The 24505-nt window shown below is 33.4% G+C and overlaps 1 protein-coding gene across 5 annotated transcripts in view; it reads right to left on the reverse strand.

The window, feature by feature from the left end:
- The window catches only part of Stim2 (stromal interaction molecule 2), a 176298-nt gene that overhangs the window by 20220 nt on the left and 131573 nt on the right, over nt 1–24505 (reverse strand). For all 5 annotated transcript variants that reach the window (XM_046423810.2, XM_046423812.2, XM_046423813.2 and 2 more), the window contains exons 4-7: nt 10842–10953; nt 6355–6470; nt 3292–3469; nt 2594–2771 (exon numbers count right to left, since the gene is read on the reverse strand). In XM_046423810.2, the coding sequence (XP_046279766.1) occupies nt 2594–2771; nt 3292–3469; nt 6355–6470; nt 10842–10953 (584 nt within the window). The remainder of the gene's footprint in view (nt 1–2593; nt 2772–3291; nt 3470–6354; nt 6471–10841; nt 10954–24505) is intronic.

A 24505-nucleotide genomic window follows, 5' to 3' on the forward strand; every position in this document is an offset into this window, starting at 1 on the left:
TGTGATTATTTATCCTGGCTATAAGCTTCTTAAGATTCATATATATATGTATGATTTATATATAAGTGATTTATATGTAACTGAAAAGTGATTTATATATATGATTTATAAATATATATGATCTATAAATATATATTTATAAGATCACATATATTTAAACAAGATTTATAAATATATGCATAAGATTTATTTATGTATGTATAAAAATATATTTATATATATATAAAATAAAGGTCCACTGACAACTAATATATATATTTTTTAAGAACAAATTTTTTTTTAAGAACAAAATAACTAATATGAAAACTGTTTAAATCAAATAAAATAGTGTTGGGGTTGTGGCTCAGCAGTAGAGCGCTTGTCTAGCACATTCGAGACCCTGGGTTCAATCTCAGTATCACATAAAAATAAACAAAATAAAAATATTGTGTACAACTACTTAAAAAAGAATTTTTTTTTAAAAAAAATCAAATAAAATATGATACAGTACTGATATGATAAATTATGGTATAATGGTGTATTAAGAATCGTAATGCAAAAATAAATAAATAAATAAATAAATAAATAAATAAATAAATAAATAAATAAATAAATGGTACAGTACTATTAGTCAACCAAAAGTCTTTATTTTAGGGGAAAATAATGCTATATAAAATATATACCAGATTTTTCTGCCTTCTACTTTTGAGAAGTCAATTAACCCCCACCCCAAAAAATACAGTAATGCTTCTAATTATATGGAATTGTACATAATGTGACATTATATGTAAATTAATTTCCCAGTTAAAAACTAATTTCTATCAATGAAGCTTTTGAGAGCAGTGTGGGAAAACACAAAGTATAGCTGTGTAACCTAAGCCAAGTTATTTACCTCCCTACATACTTCATCTACACATATTTATGTATTTTAAGGATTAAAACTTATGAGCAAACCATTGGCAATGTGTGTAGCATACACTCTGGCAAACAATAAGCACTCAGAGAATTTGTTTTTCATATGTATAATCATGTTGGACAGAATTTCTCCTAAAATACCCACTTCCCCCTTTAAACTATCACTGATTTTTTTGGACCTAATTAGGATTATTACATTCACAGTTGTAACCATGAGGTCAACTAAGGTCTGATGCCAAAACCTCAGATTAGAATGCTCATAATGTTTGGCCCCCTTTTTTTATATTGTGTCTTCTCTCCCACCATGAGGCAGTCACCTGTGAAATACTACTACAAGTTCTTTCTGATTTGTTCTTTCTTATCTGCAAAGGTCAGAAAAAAGTCAACAAACTTTTTAGTCCTGGGAACAAATCAAGAGCTAGACATCTCAGTGGGAATAGGCAAGGAGTTCTTACAAGAGTATAAAGTCATAATATCTAATTATTGGACACAACATAATTTTGGCTAGGCCTTTTTTTGTTAACTCCCTGATTCTTTACTGAAGTCTATACAAATTAGATTTGCCAGGTAAATCAGGCATGGCTACAAAATATGTCTAAGAGGTAATTGAAAAGAACAAACTCCCTACAGGGAAGAGATACAAAAGAATAGATGTCTGGGATGTGAGGGGAAGTGTAGTTAACAGTAAGAAAAGACTGAGCCTGAGACCAGTCAGACAAATTCTCCTGAAACAACAATCTGGAAGGAAATTGTAATGCATAGCACATATTTTCCCATAAACTAAAATTAAAACTCACTTATCACATAATTCTCATTTCTCCTTTAATGATCAAGGGAAGGCTAGAGTGCATATAACCAAGTGGGAGGCAGAAGATTGAGGTTCCTGTACCTGTTTTACAACTGACCCATTTTAAATCTGGAAAAAGTCTCCCAATCCTCATTCTGTTCACGGTTTTTTTCAGTAGAGAAAGGCTCAATGTACAAGGAGATGAGTTAACAGAACCAGAGTGACATGCTTCAAAGATGAAGGGCCACAAGCCTCCTGCTGCAGGCAGGCTCTAGAAATGGAAAACACAGGAAAACAGACCCTTGCTGGTGACATGCAGTAGGATCCCAACACTGTGGACCCATTTTAAACTCTGACCTCCAGAACTAATGAATCTATGTTTGTTTATGCTGGTGAGTTTATAGTAATTTTTTACAGCAGGAACAGGAAACCAACACATACGCACATAATTAAATTCCCCCAGAATCCAACCTTGTCCAAAGGACCCTGTGAAATGCTTGAACGACTGCATTCTAATCTGAGTAACTCAATGGGGAAACTAACATCAGGAAGGATGTCTTACAGGTGACTTTGAAACTTTTAGCAGATATGTTTTAAAACCATTTAACACAACTCAAAGGGATGCCTAATAGAGAAGTTCAAAATTGGATAGATTTTACCAAGTGACAACCCAGACATATTACAGATGTTAACAAACACCTTAAACACACTCAAGACAATTAACACAACATGAAATAAGATTTTATGAAAGAATGAACATGATGGTAACTTTATCTTTCAGCGGCTACTCTGTTACTTTACTATTTGGACATGGATCAATAGTAACAATATGAATAAATGATTCTTTCATTAACTGAGGAACAGTATACAATGGGAGTAAAGGTAGAGGACTATACAAAAAAATATAAGTACCTGTTCCAATTCCTGCTCTGCATATTGGCGTCTGCTCAATTCACATTCAGCTCCCTCCCTTAGCTCTCTCAGTCGACAAGCTTCCTCCTTTGCATAATTGATTTCATCCATCATTTTGCGCTCTAGATTTTGCTTTTCTACAGCAACATTTCTGTTCTCTTCCTGTGCTTTTTCAAGCCTTAGAGAATAATAAAAATAAAAATTCCTCACAAACATTTCAAAAATTTCACTTTTATGAAAGAAAAAAATACTGTGTCATGCAATTTGATACATATTTTAATAAATTCACAGCATTTTCTATTAATCTTTAATTTGGATAAGAAACCTACTGGGCAACCTACTATTCAGCTATTTTAGTTATCTTGAGCTCAAAGGCAGGGACAGCAGGGAAATACTCTTCTGCAAAGAGACTTTTAAAAAATTTTTAATTATATATGTCAAGTTAAAAATAAAATTTAACTATATAGTTCCATTTATCTTTGATTTACTACCACTGATCTTCAACCTATTTATTCCCAAGTATCATTTATAATAAATTTTATAATTATGACAATATTTTCTAATACTAAGAAATAAAATAGGCATATAATCCTGATGCATGTACTAACCTGAACATGTTTACATTCATGCTCATACATTTTTACAAACTGTACTTCTCTGCATAGATAACAAGAGTTGTGACTTTTTTTTTAACTCACCTCTCCTGTAAATCCATTAAACTCTGCTCTGCAGTCTGGAGACTCTCTAAGTCTTTCATCATTTTTGCAACATGCTCTTTGGAGGTCTTATTCTGTGTATAAGCAAACCAGCATCCACCAACACCAATAACTATAGAAACTATGAGGATGAAGTCCTTCATCCAGTTATGAGGTGGTCCTATGAAGAGAACCACAGATCATTAAGATTAATCTTTGAGTATAACAGAACCTCAATACACAGAGGTACTTAAAAAAAAAAAAAGTACTATGTAACTAAAACCAAAAAACAAAATTGAAGATCTCCTTCCCATATGCAAATTCTAGCACTTTATAAATTCTTTCTTTGAATAATCTAAGTGCTTATTAACAGTATCTGATATACTAGACCTACAGAAGAGCAGAGACAAATGCACAGGGACACATCATGTCCCTGCTGGTGGTAGAGGAAGCAGTCATCAAAGTTATGGGGACCAACAGTATCTCCAATCATGTGCTGTGAGAATGGGACCCTGTGGGATGAAGGGATTCATAAGAAGTGTCACCATTATCATTCCAACACCTTTTCTTCAGTCAAGTTATGCAGCTGTCACAAACTGGAAACCCAATCATTGATTCACCAAAAAGCATTTTCCACAAGCATATAGCCATGTAACTGTTCATGAATGGCCCCCAATAGTGGGTGATGTTGCTCCCAAGAAGATGTCTGACAATTTCTGGTTGTCAAAACTGGGTTGGGGGATTGTGATTGCCATCTTTGCCATCTAGTGAGTAGGAGACAGGGGTGTTGCTGAACACCCTACACAATGCACAAGAGAACTTCCTCCCCATATCCCCTCTGCCAGTAATAAAGAATTATCCAACCCAAAATATGAATAGTACTAAGGCTGAGAAATCCTATGCCAAAGGGCCATGTCAAGTATTGCATTTTAGGTAGTTATTTGTCCAAGATACAGGGTTTACTGGAGAGAAGAATCAGGTTCTCCAACCCTGACCTGCCAGGCATGACATAACCCTAGCACTATGTCTAAAATAAAGAGGAAGTTGCCAGAGCCACTGTCTTCAGTGACACAGAATACAAAAGCCACTAGTCAAGTAATTTTTTAATTAATTCCTGACTGCTTAATACACACTGATTTTCAAGGACCCTCTGCAAGGGAGATACACAATGACAGTTAACACAATATAATGTATTATTTTAATGTTCCAAAGAAATATAGTTTATAGTAGAAACCTGCCTAAATGTCCAGGCCTCCAGCAGGACGACATTTGGCATGTTTGGTTAAATGAAGAGCTCCACAGAAATTCCAAGTCCCTATGTTGACGAGCCCAGGGTTTGATATGTTTGCAACAGTGTGATAAATAGCAAGTTTTAGGCTAGAGATCCTTCATTTCCGTATTCCAAGAGCATACATCCTCATCTATGATGCACTGCAGAGGGCTACATACTCAAAAGGATTTGTTTCTATTTCTGCTTCTACCTCAGAGGTTCAGTTCAGGTTCAATTTCAACTAAGAGTCCTATTCTCTGACTCTGGCCAAAATATAATCACCAGGAATAAAAATAAAAAGGTGGTCAAGTCTTACACTCTATAATAACCACTACAAATCGGAAAGGATTTAAGTGGGAACTCCTTTCAAATGTATTTCTGGTCATCTGACATTGCTAAATTTTTATGAATCTAGCATGAGTGTTCTGACTCTGATACTCACTTACATAATAATTCTAAAACAAACACATTTAAAAGGTAATGCATCATTAACTTCCTAACTGGTTTTCTTATTAAAATATTTGTTTACAACATTCTTTGAGACCAGTTTGATTTCTTTTCAGATAACTGGATAATGCAGTATTCCCTCACTCAGAAAGTAGCTTACTTCCAGATTAAGAAAGGGAATATAAATATTCCTGACCAAATTGCATATAGACACAATTCTACACTTTAATTTCTATTTTCACCATTCATTTGAAAAAAATCAGACTCTCACAGAACACAATCCCCCAAGGGATTCAGTTGAGAACTCAGGACAAGGGAAATATTGGTAAGGGGACTGCATCTGTGGAACACATGGCATTTCAACAGTGTTCTATTTCCTAGTGTTTGTGATTTCTACCAACTCTTACAAATAGGAGCTCCAGCTGTTTTGCCAGTTGGTCTCTGAGCCTAAGCCAGAAAAGAACCACCAGGAAAGTCAAGAAACCTGTTCAATCACTATAGTAACCCTTCTTAGGAGGGCCATCACCAAGAAACTCTCCTAACTCCAAAAATTCAAGTAGGATAAACATTAATTTCCTGACTTATCATTTGTAAAGGCGATTTTTCTTGTGTTAATTTTGTTATTCATTTTTGCCTTCTAAAAATAAAACGTAATTCCTCTAAAAGGTGTACTCTTCAAAACACTTTTTTCCAAAGTTCTTTGAAATCTAAAATTTAATGAAATAAATATAGTAAACTTCTCTTCTGGAAAAAAAAAAAGGACCCCTTTCAAAGTGAAAAAACACTAGATTTATTTTCTTTACAAACAGGATTTAAAACCTTCTTAAATGTTTCTCTTCAAAACAAGCAAATAACATTACCACCTTATGCTTCAGCCAGGATAGTCTTCTTGTTTTATAAAGTTGAAGTGGCACTTTGTTTTCAATCTATATCTTAAAATATCTTTTTTTATATAATTAATGAAATCATTAGAATCTATTACTTCATGCCGTAAGTTATGAAGCCAAATTAAAGTATTTTAAAAGGTTCTTCAGTGAATATGCAACTATAATAACATCAATATTAAAACCCATACAATGATCAAAAACTTCAAATCTAGAAATTCCAAATTAACACCCAATCATATTTTTTACATTAGTAGCCACCTTTGAAAACTGACATTCTATGTTTCGATGGCAGGAAATCTCCTCCTCTAAAACTATAGTATTTTTTAAGATAACATTATATTTGTTTCCCAGTTAATAGATGATTCTTAGTGGTCTACTACTTTACTTATTTTCTCCTTCCTTAAATAACAGTGATGATGAGACTATGCTGTTATATCATCCTGAGTGAGAAAGAATACCCACGTGTCAGAGGTCCAAACAGAACCACATCCAGGGCCTTGAGCTGAAGTTTTTGTCTATGACTTCGGTCGCTGATTTTCAATTGGGAAATCATAAATGAAGGTTCATGAACTGCTATCCTGTTCATTTAAAAAATACATATATATAAAATGAAACTTTTCTAGTACATGAATTTAAATATTTGAGCAGCATATTTAATACTTTACTCATTAGTGATGACTACCATTAAAAGCTTATCCATGCACCTTAATACTTCATCACATTTCAAAACCATTTCATTACAAACTCAGCTACTCAAAGACTCCTGTATATTAATAATTCAGTTGCTATATTGACAAATTGTTGTTTCCTACAGTTACTTTCTACCGTAACTATGATTTAGAAATCTGTAAAGTTGATAGTATTTTACTTATTAATTCTGGCTTTTTACTAATCATTCCACAAAGAACAATAACACTGAAAGTAACTTTCTTAACATCACTAGTAGACTTTAAAACAGTCCTCAATTTAGGTCATGTTTCTTTGTTTAAAATTATCTAAAACAAAATCTATACAGTCTAATGTTTAACCTGTTTAAAAATTGAACCAAGTTCACCAAAGTCATAACCGGAAAGTAAAAGTTCTTTTTGATTGGGATAGATAGGTAGAGGGATTTATGTAAAAAAAAAAAAAAAAAAAGCAGTTCTGAACCATATTATTAGCAATGAAGAAAGCATGTAGGTAAGAGCCTAAAGGCATGGCTGAAGTAAGGAAGTAAAATCACTTTGGGAATGAAAATTCAAGCAGCCCAATACTCAACTAAGATTTCTTAACAACCAAATATGATGCCAATAAAGAGCTTATAACACTATGTCCAATAATAATATTAATGTAATTAACAGTAATGATAAAAATAAGCCAATACTTAATATGGCTTAATACTCAAGAAAACTCTATAATGTATATAATATCTCCATTTTATGGATGAAGATATTTTTAGGAGGTTATGTAACTTGCCCAAGGTTACATAATTAGTAGGTAAGGCAGAGACTCAAACCCAAATATGTATGAGCCCAAAGATGTCTCTGAACTGCTACATTTTATTTAAGAAGAATCAGAACCTCTGAGTGTAGAAAATTACAGGAACTCCTTCCTATGATGCTTGTATAAAATGTTACAGTGTAAAGTATTCTTACTTTCCCTTTTCAAAATGCCTTCCTTCATCTTTTCCACAGATACCTTTCCTGTATGTTTCCCCTATACTTTTACTACCACATCAACTGAACTCCTTGAGACAAAAACTATGTCTCACCTCTTTGTCCCCAAAGCCTGAATGGCATATGGCAAAATCAGAAGTTTGACAAGTGTTTGTATAACAGCTGAATGAATAATGAATTAATAGCAATACTATCAACAAACTAAATTTAAGAAAGATAATGAGACAGAGTAGAAAGTAACTATATCACAGAATTTATGAAACGTTCGATATGAGCTCACAGGTGGAAGTGATTCAACCTAAGTGGGGGAAGAAGTCAGAGAAAACCACAGATGTTGAAAAGGAATGAGGAGGCTGTGCCAGGTGAAGAAAGCCCTGCTATAAACTCTAGCAATATGAAGCCAAGCCCTTGTCCTGGAGCAGCAGCCTGGTGGGCTAGAACATAGGTGGTAAGCACAACCTTGGTTGCACAGAGGCCAACATGCTAGCCCTGGAGCCAGATTTGCCCACCTGCCACTACACTGGGGCCACCTGGCCGCCTGCTACACACAGCACCAAGGCCCCAACAGCAGAGCATCCGCCAACATCCCAACCTCCCGCTTTCCAATAAGTGGCGGGAAAGAGAAGTGGGGCAGAAACAAATGGGGATTGCACAAGAGAGTTGGTACTTTTCCAAACCCTGATTAGCATAAATTCAGATAAACAGCGCTGACCCAAGTGCTACATTAACCCTTGCCCTAGCACACTCAAGTGGCAACCCCTGAAGGGCCCCCATAGCACTGTAAGACCTATGTTTCTTTTCTTCCCATGTGAATAAATCCTAACAATCACTCTTTCCCAGATGATGAATTTCAATGTTTGAATTCACCAAATAAGAAACCCAAAGTAAACTGGCTGTGAGTGGCTGGGGGCTGCCACAACACTGGAAGGCATAACCCACCATTAAGAGCTGCAACACAACACTCTCCAGTTATGCCCCTTATGACCCTTGGGGCTAAGGAGGGCAGACATCCTCTCCCTTGGTTATTTGCTAACACTACAACAGTGTTTCTCCACTGCAGAGGCCCTCAGGCTTATGCAGACCCCACCCTTCAGCAGAAGTAGAGAAACTCCAGTTTCAATAAGAATTTCACTACAGAAAAAAAAAGTGAAAGGCCTAAGATAACCATTATGGCTAACATAAAACTACTTATGAAATTTGAACTACCTATAGCAGATTTTAATGTCCAGAAAGAATCTAAAATGCTTAAGACCTAAAGTGTTTTGAATTTTGGATTTTCCCAGATTCTAGTATGTTTGCATACACATAATGAAGTATCTTTGGGAAAAGACCCAAATCTAAACACAAAATCCATTTGTTTCAAACATACCCAATACACAAAAACCAAAGGTAATTTATGTGTGTGTGTGTGTGTATTAGTGCACCTTTATTTTAACTGTAACCTGTCACATGAGGTCAGAAGTGGTACTGCCCATTTCTGTTCCCATGGCAGTGCTCAAAAGATTACAGAGCATTTTAGATTTCAGTTTTTGGATTAGTCAGGCTCAACCTGTAATGCATTATTGCAGGACAACTATCTGGAATGTGTAAAACATTTTCTTACACATTCTTATTACTAGCTCTTATGTCTACAGATGCCCTACACAAAGTTCTAGAACTTAGGTAGTAATTGAGATGAGTTTGTATTGCACCTTTAAGTTCATGTAGATGTTATTACCATATAAAAGAGGCTTGAGCAGGAATATCACTGCTTTCCCTTTTCTTTCCCACAAAAATGTTTCAAAGGGCTGACTTGAAATCTAAACTTCTATATTTGTTCTTTTCAAAGTAACATGATTACTATTTTAAAACATTGATCTTGACACACTTGTGATATTGTCTCCACAAATTCACCAGAATTTGACTCACCTCTGATAAACTTTACTTAGCCAAATAATAAAGTAGTTATTATATTAATAAACTCTGCATCAGCCTATTTTATTTCATGTTACTGTTAAATAAATAAATTTCCAAAAGACAACATAAGAAAAATACTATGAATTCCTCATAACCAGGGTAAAAATATGTAAGTGAAAACACCCTAATGTTATTTTAATGTTTCAGCTGCTTTTCACTTAGAAACTTGATTCAAGCAAAAATTACATTTTATGTACTTTTTGTCTTCTTTCTATCATCTAGTTGCACCATGAACATCAAAGATACTCAATATTTGTTGAATTGACTTTTATCCCCACAATTTCACCATCATTCTAGGCATATGTATAATAAAGTCAGAAACATTGATGTTTATGTTTAGAATATATTTAAGAAAATCTGACACCTTTCAACTTGATCCAAAATACTAATCTCAAAGAATCAAAAAGCTGCTGATTTAAATTGGGCATGTAGGCCTTGGTATATTTCACTACATATAATAATTATATTATGATAATTGATTAGAATCTTTTTTAATAAAGAAAACAATTCAGAAAGAAATAAAACATAAAAAGAAACTTCTAAGAGTAATATTCTGATAAACTCACTGCAAATTTTAACATTTATACCTTAAAAGATTATTAGTTAGCTAATGGAGATTGAGAATATACAATTGAGAAAACTAACAACGGGTTCCAGATATCTAAGAGATAAATAGATATCCTGGACTTTAGTATCAGAGCTATCTGGATTTAAATATTACTTTAGGTAAAATATTTAACTTGTTTCTCACTTGTTGGGGTTTTTTTGGTCTCTAAAATGGGGATGATAATACCTTATTTTAATCATGAGGCTTAAATGAGATAACATAAAGTACTTCTACATAACATACATTAAAAATGGTTGTTACTATTTCTTGTTTCCTAAAATCATTTTTAAATTAAGATATGACTATGACCACCATGATTAACTGGTTATTGTCATTAAAAGAATACCAATTAAGAAAAATCTGTACATTAATCCATTCAAATAGGTATCTTCATGAAAATGAGTTGTTATCTAATGACTAAATTTTTTCTTGCTTTACCAAGTAGCTGCTCAAAGGTTGACCCTTTGGTGCTATCTAAAATGATATAGTTGATCCATTTTCTCTTAAAATTACTTTCCTTAGGAATAAACTTTTTAAGAGCTTCATTATCTAGATAAGAAAAATTGAATATAATTTGTAAATGCATATTTTAGAAAAGATTAAAGAATGGATACATTATAATATTTCCTCTGTGCCCTCAGCCACAAATGCAATTTGTAGATTCAGTAATGCAAAATGACATCTAGTATATAATTCTCCATGAAAAACACAATTAGATAATTAAGACTCACCTGGGAAGTGTAGTTCCTTTGACATTATTGTCTCTAAAATTCTTCTCATATTGAGGGAGTTCAACAAATTCTATCAACCACTGAAGAGTGTCCTCAAGGGTCCAATTATGAACTGCAAGTGACAAACAAGGAAGATGTTTCAAACAAACCGCCATCAGAATTAAAATATATACAAATGATATAATTTTAGAGGAAATAAAGATGTTAGATTAAATTTTCAATTTAAATTAATCAATAGTAAACATTAAAATGATATCTAGCACTTTATGAGGAGAAGCTAAAAACAATGAGATGCAAACCTCTTATATTTAAAGGCTTCGAATCTAAAACAGAAAAAAGACACAAAAGAAATCAGGACAAATATTAGCTTAACCAACTGTAAGCACCTATCCAAATTTTTACAGGATGAAATAATCTGTCATTTTCCTAGTTGTTGAAAACATACCAGATATATGCTTGTTCATTCTTCACCTAGTCATTCATTTACACAATAGGGTGATAACCTTCTGAGTACTGGGTTTCCATCTAAGCTGTGGGCATATGGCAGTGAATAAGACAACTTAAGTTTCTCTGGGGTTTAGATGGAGCAACTTTTCAAGAAGGAAGAAGATAGAAGAAAATTTCAGATAGTGATGAGTTACTAAGAAGGAAAGGAAGTATGTTGGAGTAAGCCTCTCCAGGGAGTTGACATCTGAACTGGGACCTAAAAGTTACAGGAAGACACATTCTGAAGATCTGAGAGAAAAATATCCCAATCAGTGGGAAAAGCCAGTGTGAAAGCCTTTGGATATGAGTAAACCAGCTGTGTTTGAGAGACAGAAGTCAAAGAGAGACCAGGTTGTGAAAGACGATTATCAAGAACTCTGGATATATTTCTAACTTCAGTAAGAAAAAGGGGATTAAAATAATCTGGTTTTTAAATAGCACTGTTTGATACAAAGAATGGACTGTATGGGAAACAGGGTGAACTAAGGAGACCATTTCTTACACATTGTCCAGGCAAAAGAGGTCAATGCCTTAAATCATGATGGCAAAAGAGAAGTTGGTGACAAGTGGTCAGATTCATGATATCTTATGGGTATAATGCAAATATGATGTTTGATCCAATGGACAGAGATTGGTGGCTAGAGGAAAGCCAAAAGTGCAGCAGGTATGCTATAGTTTAGATCTAAAATGTTCCACAAAGGTCTATGTATTAAAATCTTGGTCCCCCTACCCCATGGTGCTATTACGAGGTGGTGGAGTTGTCAGAGGAGATGGGAATGAATGGAAATATTTAGGTCACTGTGGAATCGTGGTTTCTTCCTCTTTTTCACCTTATGGTCATGAGGTGAATGCTTTTGCTCCACCATGAACTCCTACCATAAGTGTTGCCCCATCAGAGACCTAAAAGCAATGTGTCCACTTGATCATGAACTAAACCCCCATTATCTATGAGACATACTTTTTGTCTTACATGCTGATTTATCTTCAGGTATTTGTTAAAGTAATAGAAAGATGACTAACACAGAGGGTCCCATTAACTGAGGTGGGAAAAACCCATGAGATACCAATTGGAAAACTGAGTAGAAACAGGTGATGGCTATCAAAAGGTCTGGTTTTAGCCATGTTATGCTTTAAGTATATATTAGATATTTAAATGTAGATAATATAATAGTGAACATATTACAAGTGCAGAGCTTAGAGGAAAAGTGAGTTTTGGGAAAGAGATATAAATGGGAAATCAGCAGAAACCAGATGATCTTAGAATGAGCTCACTCAAAAGGGTAAAAATACCTATTAGTAGATTCTAGAAGACTAGACAAAAACCAAGATTAAAAAGAAACCTATCACATCTTCTTTGGACATTTATTTTGCATTAAGTCCATCTTACACACACTCTTTCCTTTAAACTTTTTTTTTAAACAGGTGCTAACATGATTATCTTCATTTTAGAGAAGAGAAACTGAGGAGACCAAGACATTAAACAGCAGGATTGGATTTGAACTCAGGCAAAATGACCATGGAACCTAACTCTACACCACTCTGAAAGCAATACCATTAAATGTCAGTGAAGATGTAAACAAGCAGTTAACTACTGGTCCGAGATTTCTGCTTGCTTGTAGAGTATAAAGCTTATCCAGAATAAAGAATGCAAATATACTTGATAAAAGCAGAGTTCCACAGTGTCTGAGTTTGAGGATTTGGGAAAGCAAATTGCTTATAGACCACACAAGAGGATGAAGAAGAGTGAAGAAAACAAGTGAGCAATAAAAGTCGATCTGGAAATCCATCCGTGTATAAATAGAACTGAGAAAAGAGCTTTCTGAAAAAACTGCTGAAAATTTAAATTTTCATTTGCACGCAAAGCTAGGTTTTTGCAATCTGCCTTTTTCTTTAAGTGTTCTTTTGAGAAAAAATTTTAGTAAATCAAAATTAGCTAACAAAATCTCATTTAAAAACTGTGTGGTAAGTGATAATTTTATTATGAGATAAAGCTTTGACTGTTTTTTAATGTTCTCTTCTTCATGTATTCCTGCCATAAAGTCTGGCTATGGGTCTAAGGCTGCTATATTCATTTAGCCAAATAAAGGAAGACATCAGCCAAAGGTCCAAGCCTTAGTGATTTCCACTGAATTTAAAACATTCAAAGTAGCCTTTTCACTCTGAAGGTTTTTGCCTATTCAAGATTAACTGCATTGAGATCTGCCCTGTTGACTGCCAAGAAAACCACAGCACAGCTGCACCTCACACACCCACACAAAATCCTCAACCACAAAGCTAAGGAAAAGAGTCTCTTTCATTTCTGTGATTATTCCATAGTAAAAGTTCCTAATATAAACATTTAGCACATCAAAACATTCCCTCAATTCCCAATGAGTCAGTATAGAAAGGAAGAAAAGTGATAAAACAAATTTAAACAAATACCTAAATCCTAGTATTTCTCTATCTAATAAGCAGAAAATTATAGTGGTTGCATTTTCATTTTTAAAATGAATCTTTGGGGCTGGGGATGTGGCTCAAGCGGTAGCGCACTCGCCTGGAATGCACACGGCTCTGGGTTCGATCCTCAGCACCACATACAAATAAAGATATTGTGTCCGCCAAAAACTAAAAAAATAAATATTAAAAAATTCTCTCTCTCTCTCTCTCTCTAAAAAAAAAAATTTAAATTTAAAAAAAAAATAAAAATGAATCTTTAAAACAGCAAAATTCTGACACAGAACATTAATTTGTGAGGAGGTTTACTTCAACTTCCACTGTCTGGCTTCCTTGATAATGCCTAGTAAACACCTTCATCTCTTTTCTCATGACAAGACTTTGCAGTTTATATTAGTGTTCTCTTCCCTGAATACTCTGGCTATCTTTCAATTCTCATGGCAGATAATACTCCTGCTATTTCCTCAGTATGAAACCCTTTCTGCCCCTCCACCCTATCACTGCCTACTTATTTTATTGAACCTCCATAAAACCTCAGCTAAAACTTCAGTTTCTCAGGTGAGACTTTCCAAATACTGTTAATATGGTTGTAAATCATTCTGAACTTCTTATACAGATTTTAACTAATTATTATTAATTTATTTGTAGGATTATTCTTTCAGTATCTGTTTCTCCCATAAAGGAAGTAAGTATGAGTTGCTTGTTGGGTGCTCTATCCACAGTACTTGGATTTAAACAAATACCTAGTATTTGTTATACAGAAGGGACTCAACAAATCATTTGTTAGATGCTACTGAATAGTGAAATAGAACATGTTTAATTGATAAGTATTGTGAAAATTTATTTTTACATTTTAGTGAGGAGATGCAAATAAACAGATTTGTCTGCATTAAAAATTCTTGATGGCAAAGTAGTTATTCATTTAAGAATTACCCAGTTTTTTTTCTTGAGCACCTTCTGTTAGTCTTTTACATGTGCAATTGCTTAGTAGCACTTAGTAGCAATTGCTTAGTAGCATCAGAGGGCAGACACAAAAGGACATGATATTCCCTTTTAAAATGTACCTTGCAATTAAAAGGCTACAGAAATGACAATTTCTGCCTTTTTTCCCCCCTTCAAAGTTGTAGCCAGTGCTATAAGGTTGGTATCTCAGGGAGATTTTTGGCAATTTATTCTACAATTAATAGAATGAACTAAGGAATCGAAGAGACCTGATTCAGGTTCCAGCCTGTGCCACTGGTTCATGGTGAAATCACAGCAGGTTATTTAACACTGGCTAAATTTCTTAACACATGAAATAATGAACTTGAGCTAGAATATCTTTAAAATTCATTCCAATTCTGCTTCTATGATTTCATTTTTTTAAGTTAGTATTTAAAACATTGCTTACTAAATAATTAATCCAGAACAGTAGATTAAAGAAAACTGCAAGGGGAAAAATGACTAAGAACTTTCAGTACAGCAATAAAAACTATTGCTAAAATTTATTAAACATTTATGAAATACCAGGAGATTTGTAAACATTATTTCAAATAATTATTGCAACAACTCTTTGAAACAGGCACTTTAATCAACTTATTGACCTTAAAATTTTTGGAGGTGAAATTCTTTATTAGATATAGCAGATTAATAAGTGGCCACAATGTTAACCAAATTATATTGTTTTATGGTGTACACATACGAATGTGTAACAATGAATCCCACTATTATACATAATTATAATGCACCAATAAAAATATGGAAAAAATAATAAATTACCAATCCAGGTCTCAGACAAAATGTTTCTAGAGTCATTGACCAATGTGCAATAAATAACTTTGCCTCTGGTCTTGATAATCAGATTAGGCAGGTTCAATAGACAGTTAATGGTCCATTCACACTTGCAGCTTTATCTACAGCTTTCTGATATGACATTCCCCTGTGCACCACAGCACTCTTCAACTTGGAATGGCTCTCCTTTCTTCCTTCTTTGCCAGTTTGCTTTTCCTTAGTCTTTATAACTCAGACTGGGAACTCCTTTTTCTAGTAAGTTTTCCTGATCCAGCCACTTCCAGATTATAATTGCTCTTGTTTGTGTTCTCTAATAATCAGCACATATGTCTGCTATATAGAACTCCACATACTATACTGTAATTGTTCGTGCCTGACTTGCTCTCTGGATGATGATGAGTTCCTGGAGGGCAGAAACTTACTCTTTTAACAAACACTAACCATTAACACTAATGCTTCATTCCTTTAATAAGCTTTACATTTTACTACATGCTTTCACATATATTTTCACTGAACCCCTATAGCCACCTTTGAAATATAACTGTTAACTCTACTTTATATACATACAACCTTGGCTAAAAGAGGCCAAGTGACCACACATATGGCCACACACATCTAATAACTGAGAGAGCTGGAATTCAAACCCTGATCTTCTGGCAAATACTAATATAGATGGCTTCTGGTTTAGAACAGCTCACTTACACTAAAATTTGAAATATTTTCTCTTCAAAACAAACTTTCCAGACATGTAGTACTAATAATATAAGAGTGAAATGTTATAAATGAGCAATCTGTCACCTACAATCAAATTAATGGACTTAGGAATCTCCCAAACACATTGGGTACACACTGGGAACTATTTAAGGCCTGGAGATCTACAGAGCTGTATCAGTTTTTCACCAAAAAGGAGATGGCTATGAAATGAACAAGGTGCTTTAACAGTCTGAAAGACAAGATTTCAAAGAATGAGTGAATTTATGGAGAAGGGCTCTAGAGCTAAGGGGGCTGGTGAGGCAGGAGAGAGTGGAGACAAGATAGTGAATAGAATCAAAAATTCAGGAGATGCATGGGTATAAGGATTAGAATGTGGGGGGACACACATTTATAGATTTTCACAAGATGAGGGTGCTCCTTTGCATCATCCCTACCCCTTGCTGGTAACAGGGAAATTTCTGTAAAAGGGAATGAGGTTCCTGATTCTGTACCAAAACATGTCCCTTTCTTCCTCTCCTGTCATTCTCACCACCAACTAAGTATTTTGGAACAACAGTTGAAAAAGATAAAAACGAGGCCTAAGAAGTGAAAGCTTTGGAAAGCAGTGAGGTGTTAATAATGAGGAGAATGGAGGTATAGAAGGACTAGCTACAAACACCAACAGACAAATAAGGAAGCTGGTGTTCCCATGGCCATCCAGCTGAAGCAGCCTTCTAAAAAGAAAAAAGAAACAAACATAAGTCATGCCTAGGGACACACTCAGTTATACAACTAGGTTATTAACTATATGAAATGCTCTAGCTCAAAGTGATCTCTCCCTCCCCTGAACAACTAGTATTTACTCTTTCTATGAAACGGCACATTGGTACATGATATGTGCTGCCTTATTTTGTTTGTTTGTTAACCATTTGCTAACATCTTATGTTCCTATATGTTTCTATATTCTGAGCTTCCATAAGACAAGCAATATTGAACATAAAGTTGCCATTTATATATTAGTTGAATGTGTAAATGACCTTTTTTCCTACTTAAAAAATAACCAGAATTCTTTTGTTTTTAATTGTTCACTTGCTACTCATATTTTCAGGGTGTCTCAGCAGCACTGGAGAATCCTTGGTTCTACACTAGGACCACAGAGACCAATAACATATGGAGGTACAATTTATAGCTATGTGATTGACTGTAGCAGAGGGGAATTGTGTGCTCCCGGTCCATTCCCTGACTTGAGCAAACCTGATATACACAAATCAGTGTAAAAGAAACCTTTAAAGACTAAAATATATGAATTTACCTGTTCTTTATATATATATATAAAAGGCAATCTTATAAAACAATTGTACTCAGTGTACTTAGCCATATACTTATATTAATTTACAGGCATAAAAATATAAAACAGTTAAGTATCACCATATAAATTCTCATCTGTTATATTGAATAAAACCACATGCTACTCCAAAAAAATCTCTTAAAGAGATTTTTGAAATCATTGAAATTCTATAAAAAAAAAATCACTTCTAATGACAAAGCATTTTGGAACATGTACAGACATTACTAATAGTAGTAACTAATGTTTTATGAGCTCTTAGCAATTTCCAGTTAACTGTCCTAAAAGCATTCCATGAATTATTTCACGAAATTCTCTGAACAACACTATGAAGTAAATATCAGAAGTAATATTAGTTTTTGGTTTACAGATGAGGAAGTTGTGTCCAATTCACAAGAAGATCCAAATTCACACATCAAATAAGAAATAGAAATGGGATTCAAAACCATTATGGATTTCAAAGTCCAACTCTTATACTAACATGTTCCTCTTCTTCACTCTTTGCCTTCTGAACCTATACTGCATTCTGAGAAAATTTCAAAATACAGTCAAACTTACTATCTAGCTATGGTAGAGAGATTATATAACAGACACATACATTACCTTTATTCTGCATTTCATTTTAAACAGCTCCCCTAGTATTTAGGGGAGCTAAATACTATATTGTACATTTAAGACTTAAAAAACATTTGTATTGTATGCTTAATGTTAAAAATGCAAAGGGCATAATAGTTATTTTAAATAAATCAACTTCTGATATCACAAGATATAACAGTAGAGAAAACACAGGACAGTTAAACACACTGCTTTATATTAAAGCTTGAAAACATTTTTATAAATATCAAAATGTCTGGTGAGTAGGTCAAGGAGGAGAAATAAATAATAATCACTATTAATAAAACTAACTATATTTAAAGTTTGCCATATGAAATGTTCAGGGAAAGCAGTTCTGTTTTGAGGCTTCTCTGATATATAATCTAAAAACTTAGTATTTTGAATATCAAATGATATTTTGGTGTGTTTATATAAAATACTATACTTTAGAATTCACCAGTTAAATTGAATTTCAAATTGAGAAATTAAAGGTTAAAAAATAAAGCCTCAAGAGGTTCTCTTTACACTGACAGATGACATACTTCTCACAGAAAAAGTCAACTAACCTAAGATGCAATATAGCTAAGGCTCAGATAATAAATTTTTAATTAAATGTAATATAAAAATAAATAAAAATAGCTTTTTAAATATAAAAGCTGAAGAAGTTCAGACCTCCACATTTCATCATAACTCAGTCAGTTTCATAGACCTTGTGTGTCATTTCTGAGTGATACTTCAGATCATCAGCTGCTCAGCATAGTCAAGACAGACTTATCTTTAGAACAGTGCCAGAATGTGAGCTTCTCATCTGCACACTGGTCAGCAGAGAAAAGTCTTTGTAACATGGACTAAATTCCTGCAACATGCTATATTTGGATACCTAAAGCCACACCCTGAACTTGGGAAGTTTAGATGTTAGTAGTTGTACCAGTGCTTTTGCTCACAATCTCCTTAGCTTGTATCATGAAAGAATCATATGTAACTTTTTTTAAAAAAGACACTAGGCAAATGTTGGCAAATGTTCAAATATATAGCGCTTAAACATTATCAGGGTGTTCTGTTCCAAATAGTTCACCATCGGGGCTTTACATCCTTTTCTATTAAAAACCACAATCTTATTATCAGTTCGTTTAAATGTGTCATCAACATCTAGTTCCATCAAGATGACAGATAACAAAAACATCTTAAAAATAGACATTAGAGAAATACTGAGTCCCAAAATTATTTTGAAGATTAACAAAATCTATGACTTATAAATGTGACCTACAAATGTGATTTATTACAGAACAAAAACATGGTGTAACTAAGGAAATTCCAGGAATGTACTTTATTTTAAATGATTTAATAAAGGCAGTGTATCTAATGGCTAAGAAGGAACAAAATGTTTAAATCAAGTTTTTTTCTTGACATCTGATATAGGAGTGTCACTGAAGAAATTTATCACCTTAGGTACAAAGTGGCTAATCTCTGGTTATTCATTCTTCCATTTTGCACCCAGCTTTTTTTTTCTTTTTTTCCCCCTTTCTTTCCTCCTCCCCGCTGACACTTCTTAAAATGCTGAACTGAGAATAAAAAGAGTGTTTCATTGGGTGCTGCATTCCTGTAATCACAGTTACTTGAAAGTCTGAGGCAGAAGGATCACAAGTTCAAGAGCCAACCTGGAAACTTAGTGAGACTATCTCAAAATAAAAAAATAAAAAGAGCTGGGGTATAGTTCATGATAGAGTACTTGCCTAGCATTTTTGAGGTCTTGGGTTTAACCCCCAGTACAAGAAAAAAAAATGAAGTTAAATTCTATAAGAAAATGTTTCCTATTCATTTCTATTTTCTCAGTATGTCAAAGATACAGTAACACCATATGATTTTAAAAATTGTACTGTCTGGAAGGCATATAGAAAGAACTCAGTATTTGCCAATGAATAAACAGACAACAAAATGATACTGTTAACCAAAGCTCTCAGGAAAATGGTGTCCTTCACTGATTCTTTCAGTAGCATTTCTAGGTAAAACAGGAGCTTTTTCAAATTTCTGACTAAGCTTCATAAGATGATGAACATGCTATTTTCCAAAGAATATATTTTAACAACAATAATAAATTATACTTTAAAAATATAGCTTTAAAATGTTTGCTTTAATTTTCTGCCATTAAATTTGTTATCTCTTGGAATCTGAACATTTTTTTAAAAGGCATTCTATACATGCAATTTGAAACTCATTCATTTAGCAAATATTTACCGAGTCCACAATGATTACTATTGGACACTGGGTAAAATAATAAAAATCAGCATCAAGGAATTATGACCAAGACTAGCAGAAAGCATGATGTAATTAAATACATCAATTTTTAGAGGGAGTTCAGTAGAAAATGAATATAAATCTCCCCAGTTAATAAATCCCTTCCTCTAAAGGGTACTAAATTAAAGAACAGCTATAAATAGAGCTATCACTGCTAGTTGTGACATAATGCAGGGTAAAGGAGACATATTCAAAACATATAAATTTCTTGAAGAATAGAAAAAGTCACCAATTCCAAAAGCAGAAATATTTTCACTGTAATTTTACTCAGAAAACTCTATTTGATCTCTACTACATATGATTTTTCCTGGTGCTATTAGCATTTAAAAATATAACAATTCATAAATAATATTAGGTACATTTACTTGGTATATACCATTTTCCAACTAAAGCTTCAGTTGGTATATATACTGGTATATACACTGGTGATTTAATATTATTAGTGCCAAAACAACTTTTGGGAAAAATTCACTTAATTATGAGCGCTAATACAATGGTTAAAATATTAAGTTACCAAATGGGATCCTCATTCACAGAAAACCTTTGTCAGTGACTAGGGAGTTATGCAAGAAGGCCAAAATCTGAATGAGAAGTTTCAGTAATAAAAGTAAATTCACCAAGATGGCCTCATTTACGCAAGTCACTTAATGGTATTCACTCACATTTTTCCAGAGCTTTTTCCAATTCTCAAATTCATTTGAACAATCTTTCAATTCCCTAGAAGTAGCCAAATCCTATATAAGGATGAGGAGACAAGCTAATGTAGGAACCAGAATCTGTAAAATGTGGACACATCCAGTTCTTTCATTGTCATTGAAAGGACAAATAGAGAAAGAGATTAAAGTAGAATCAACCCAGTAGTGTTGGACTGAAATTCAAACTGAAGGTATGCATTATCAGTTTGAATTCATAATTTTTAATATATAGCAAGAGACAGGGTGTGTGTGTGTGTGTGTGTGTGTATTTCTTATCTTTGTCCACTAAGAAGGACTGTGAACAATCTCTCTGTAAGAATTAACATGCTTGCTAAAATTCTGGTTTCTCAATACAACCCAAACTTGGTTTCTAAATACCACTTCAACTAAAAGTAATCAGACTCCTTGAAGAAATGGTTGTTTCCAGGACCAAGACTAGCAAATAATACAATGAACCTGTAAAATCCTTGTACACCAGAAAGTAAAAAAGGCTCAAAAACTGATGGAGACATCTAAAAGGATATAGAAACCAGCTTGGAAGGTGTCTCATTAATCAAATTTGGCATAACTTTAACAAAAAAATAACAATGACAGTAACAAATTAAAATCAACAAAATGAAATAGGAAACTAGAAGTCTACAGTAATATGCATGAATAAGGCCAATCTTCAGAAAACTCTTAAAGCTGAGACTTATTTCTTCAATTTCTAAGTTATGTCAGTTATCGCCTACTACTTTCATAAGACAGAATGTTAAAAATAAATCTGTTAAATCTCTTACAGTAGAATGCCAATTAATAAACAGAAGGAATGATGGAATTCAAAAAAACTATCACTTGGCAATCACCAAAATAAGAATTTTTTTAAATGATGGACCTTTACTTTTATTTCTTTATTTTGAGGTGCTAAGAATCAAACCCAGTGCCTCAAACATGCTAGGCAAGTGCTTTAACACTGAACTACAATCCCAGCCCCCAGAATAATAATTAATTGAAGCAAGAAAGATCTATGAATGCTAAAGTTAGTGGGTGAAAGTAATATGAAGAATGTGACTTTTTTTTATACAGTCTTCAAATATCTCTCTAAAAAAACTATAATATATATATATATATATATACATATATATGTATATATATATATACATATATATATGTATATATATATATACATATATATGTATATATATATATACATATATATATGTATATATATATATATATATATTGATTAATTACAAAAGGGGATAAAAGTAACTTTACAGTTACTGAAACATCATAGACATATCTTCATCAAGTTACCAAGGTAACACAGCTGGTATCAAAACAAATTCACACTACACACCACAAAAAAAGATGTAATGAAAATAATCATTTCTGTGACTGTCCATCCATCTCAAAATACATAACCTGGGTCTAAGCATGCGCATATATCAAAAATGAAATGGGTGGGGTCAGGATCTGAAAAAAGTACATATGGAAGTTCTTTGTTCTGGTTCTGCAACTTTTCTCTAAATTTGAACTCCCTTTCAGTTAAGAAATTATAATTTAGAACACAAAATTTTCAGCCTTCTTAGTTACTAGCTATCAAGCACTATTCTAAGCTCTATCTACTTACTTACTCATTTAATCCTTAATACAATCCTCTAAGATGAATGCTGTTACTAGCTGCATTTTACAAATGGGGAAAGTTGAGTACAAAGAGTTACTTGCCCAAGGTTACAAGTTTTGTAGGTGTTATACAAAGGCTTGAATACAGGCAGACAAACTTCATGCTCTCACTCACTCTGAGATATTGGTCTACTTAGGAAAGGGTCACTAGATATCAATAATAAAAAAGACGAGAGGCCTCAGAATCCATATTATGTTTACTTCTTGCTTGACATGCAGTAAAAAGTTGAAAAGATACACAATATTAGAAAATTTCTAGTATGGAGTTATAATGTTAATCTAGCAAAAGACTATAAACTAAAAATAATAAAAATGATCTCTAAATCCTGCCTAACCAATTCACATGTAAAGTAAACAAAATTTTATATTACATAAGATAAACACAAAAGTTTTCAGTTTACACATGCCTTCAGTCTAAACTAATATCAATATTGTACCAACTTGATTTTTCAGAATTCTGATCCTGCCTTCCTATTAATAAAAAGAAAAGTGAAAAAATGTTCAGGGACAATGAATTAGTTTTTGAGAAAATTCTAATCAAGACTTCTATTAACAAATATAAAACATGAAAACAGTACTATCAACTATACAAGTATAATCTAAGACATAAGGGTGTTGTTTTTCCTAGATTTGATAATAGCAAGGAATTACCTATACCTATTTATAATAAAATTTTTAATAATTTCATTATAGAAAACTTTCCTAGATAATTATCTGGATGCCTTTATAAACCTTAATTATTATTACTGACTCTCTAATTTTATAGTTGTACCTTTTCCCTCTTGAGAGAAAGCCTCTTGTGGCTAAAATTCACCAATAACCCAAACGCCAATCTAGTACAGCATGAAAACACAGTACTACACAAATCTTCTACATTCTTATGCTTCAAAGTATAAAAATAGTTGGTATTCTTGCTGATTACTAATGTGACAAATTAATAAATATTTGCTTTGAGGACTGTATAGAGATCATATGCCAAGAAACACTGATTCCCTGGATTTGTAGATATTTGGAAGGCATCTCTTTCTCAAGATTACCACACTAAGTCAGCAAGTAAAGTTTTGCCACCTCAAATTCACTTTTCTCTTCTTCCAATGATGCTTTCAAAAACACCAATGGTTCATTTTTCTCAGTACAGATATGTATATTGATTCTAAGTGAACTCAGTCAAGCTTTCACTTGGTCAAAGTAGAAAATACCAGGCAGGAGTGAAAATCTGAATATACTAGCCAGGAAATTTTTGAAAGTTTTCAGTTGTGAGGAGTTATCTTAGCTCACTTCAGTAAACTACCAAAATGGGATTTAATAATACATCAATTTGGGAAATGACATACTCAATTATCATAAAATTCAGAGTGGGTCTAAGAGAAGTCCAGAAGAAAAAAAAAATCTATTTACAGTCCAAAAGCTTTGAATTGTAAGTGTCAGGAACATATCAGATTATTCTGAAAGAATAACTGTATTTTATATCATGTGTACTATGCTGCCAGACCCACACATGCCTGAATCTGGAATAACCAAAGTTTTCCTCTATCTGCTCTTCTCACAGTCTAGTTTCTTTTGCTCATCAACCTGTGGTGGCTGACTGACTACTAGGTACCCTTCTCTTTTTGCCTTCTTCTGAGACAAGCTTCTTAATCACAAGAATGACCCTATTGTAAAGGTCAGAGTGATAAAACTAGTTTTGA

This window comes from Marmota monax, unplaced genomic scaffold (assembly GCF_021218885.2).
Source record: "Marmota monax isolate L192 unplaced genomic scaffold, Marmota_monax_Labrador192_F-V1.1 WCK01_AAM20220418_F8-fsc00009, whole genome shotgun sequence".
Taxonomy (NCBI): domain Eukaryota; kingdom Metazoa; phylum Chordata; class Mammalia; order Rodentia; family Sciuridae; genus Marmota; species Marmota monax.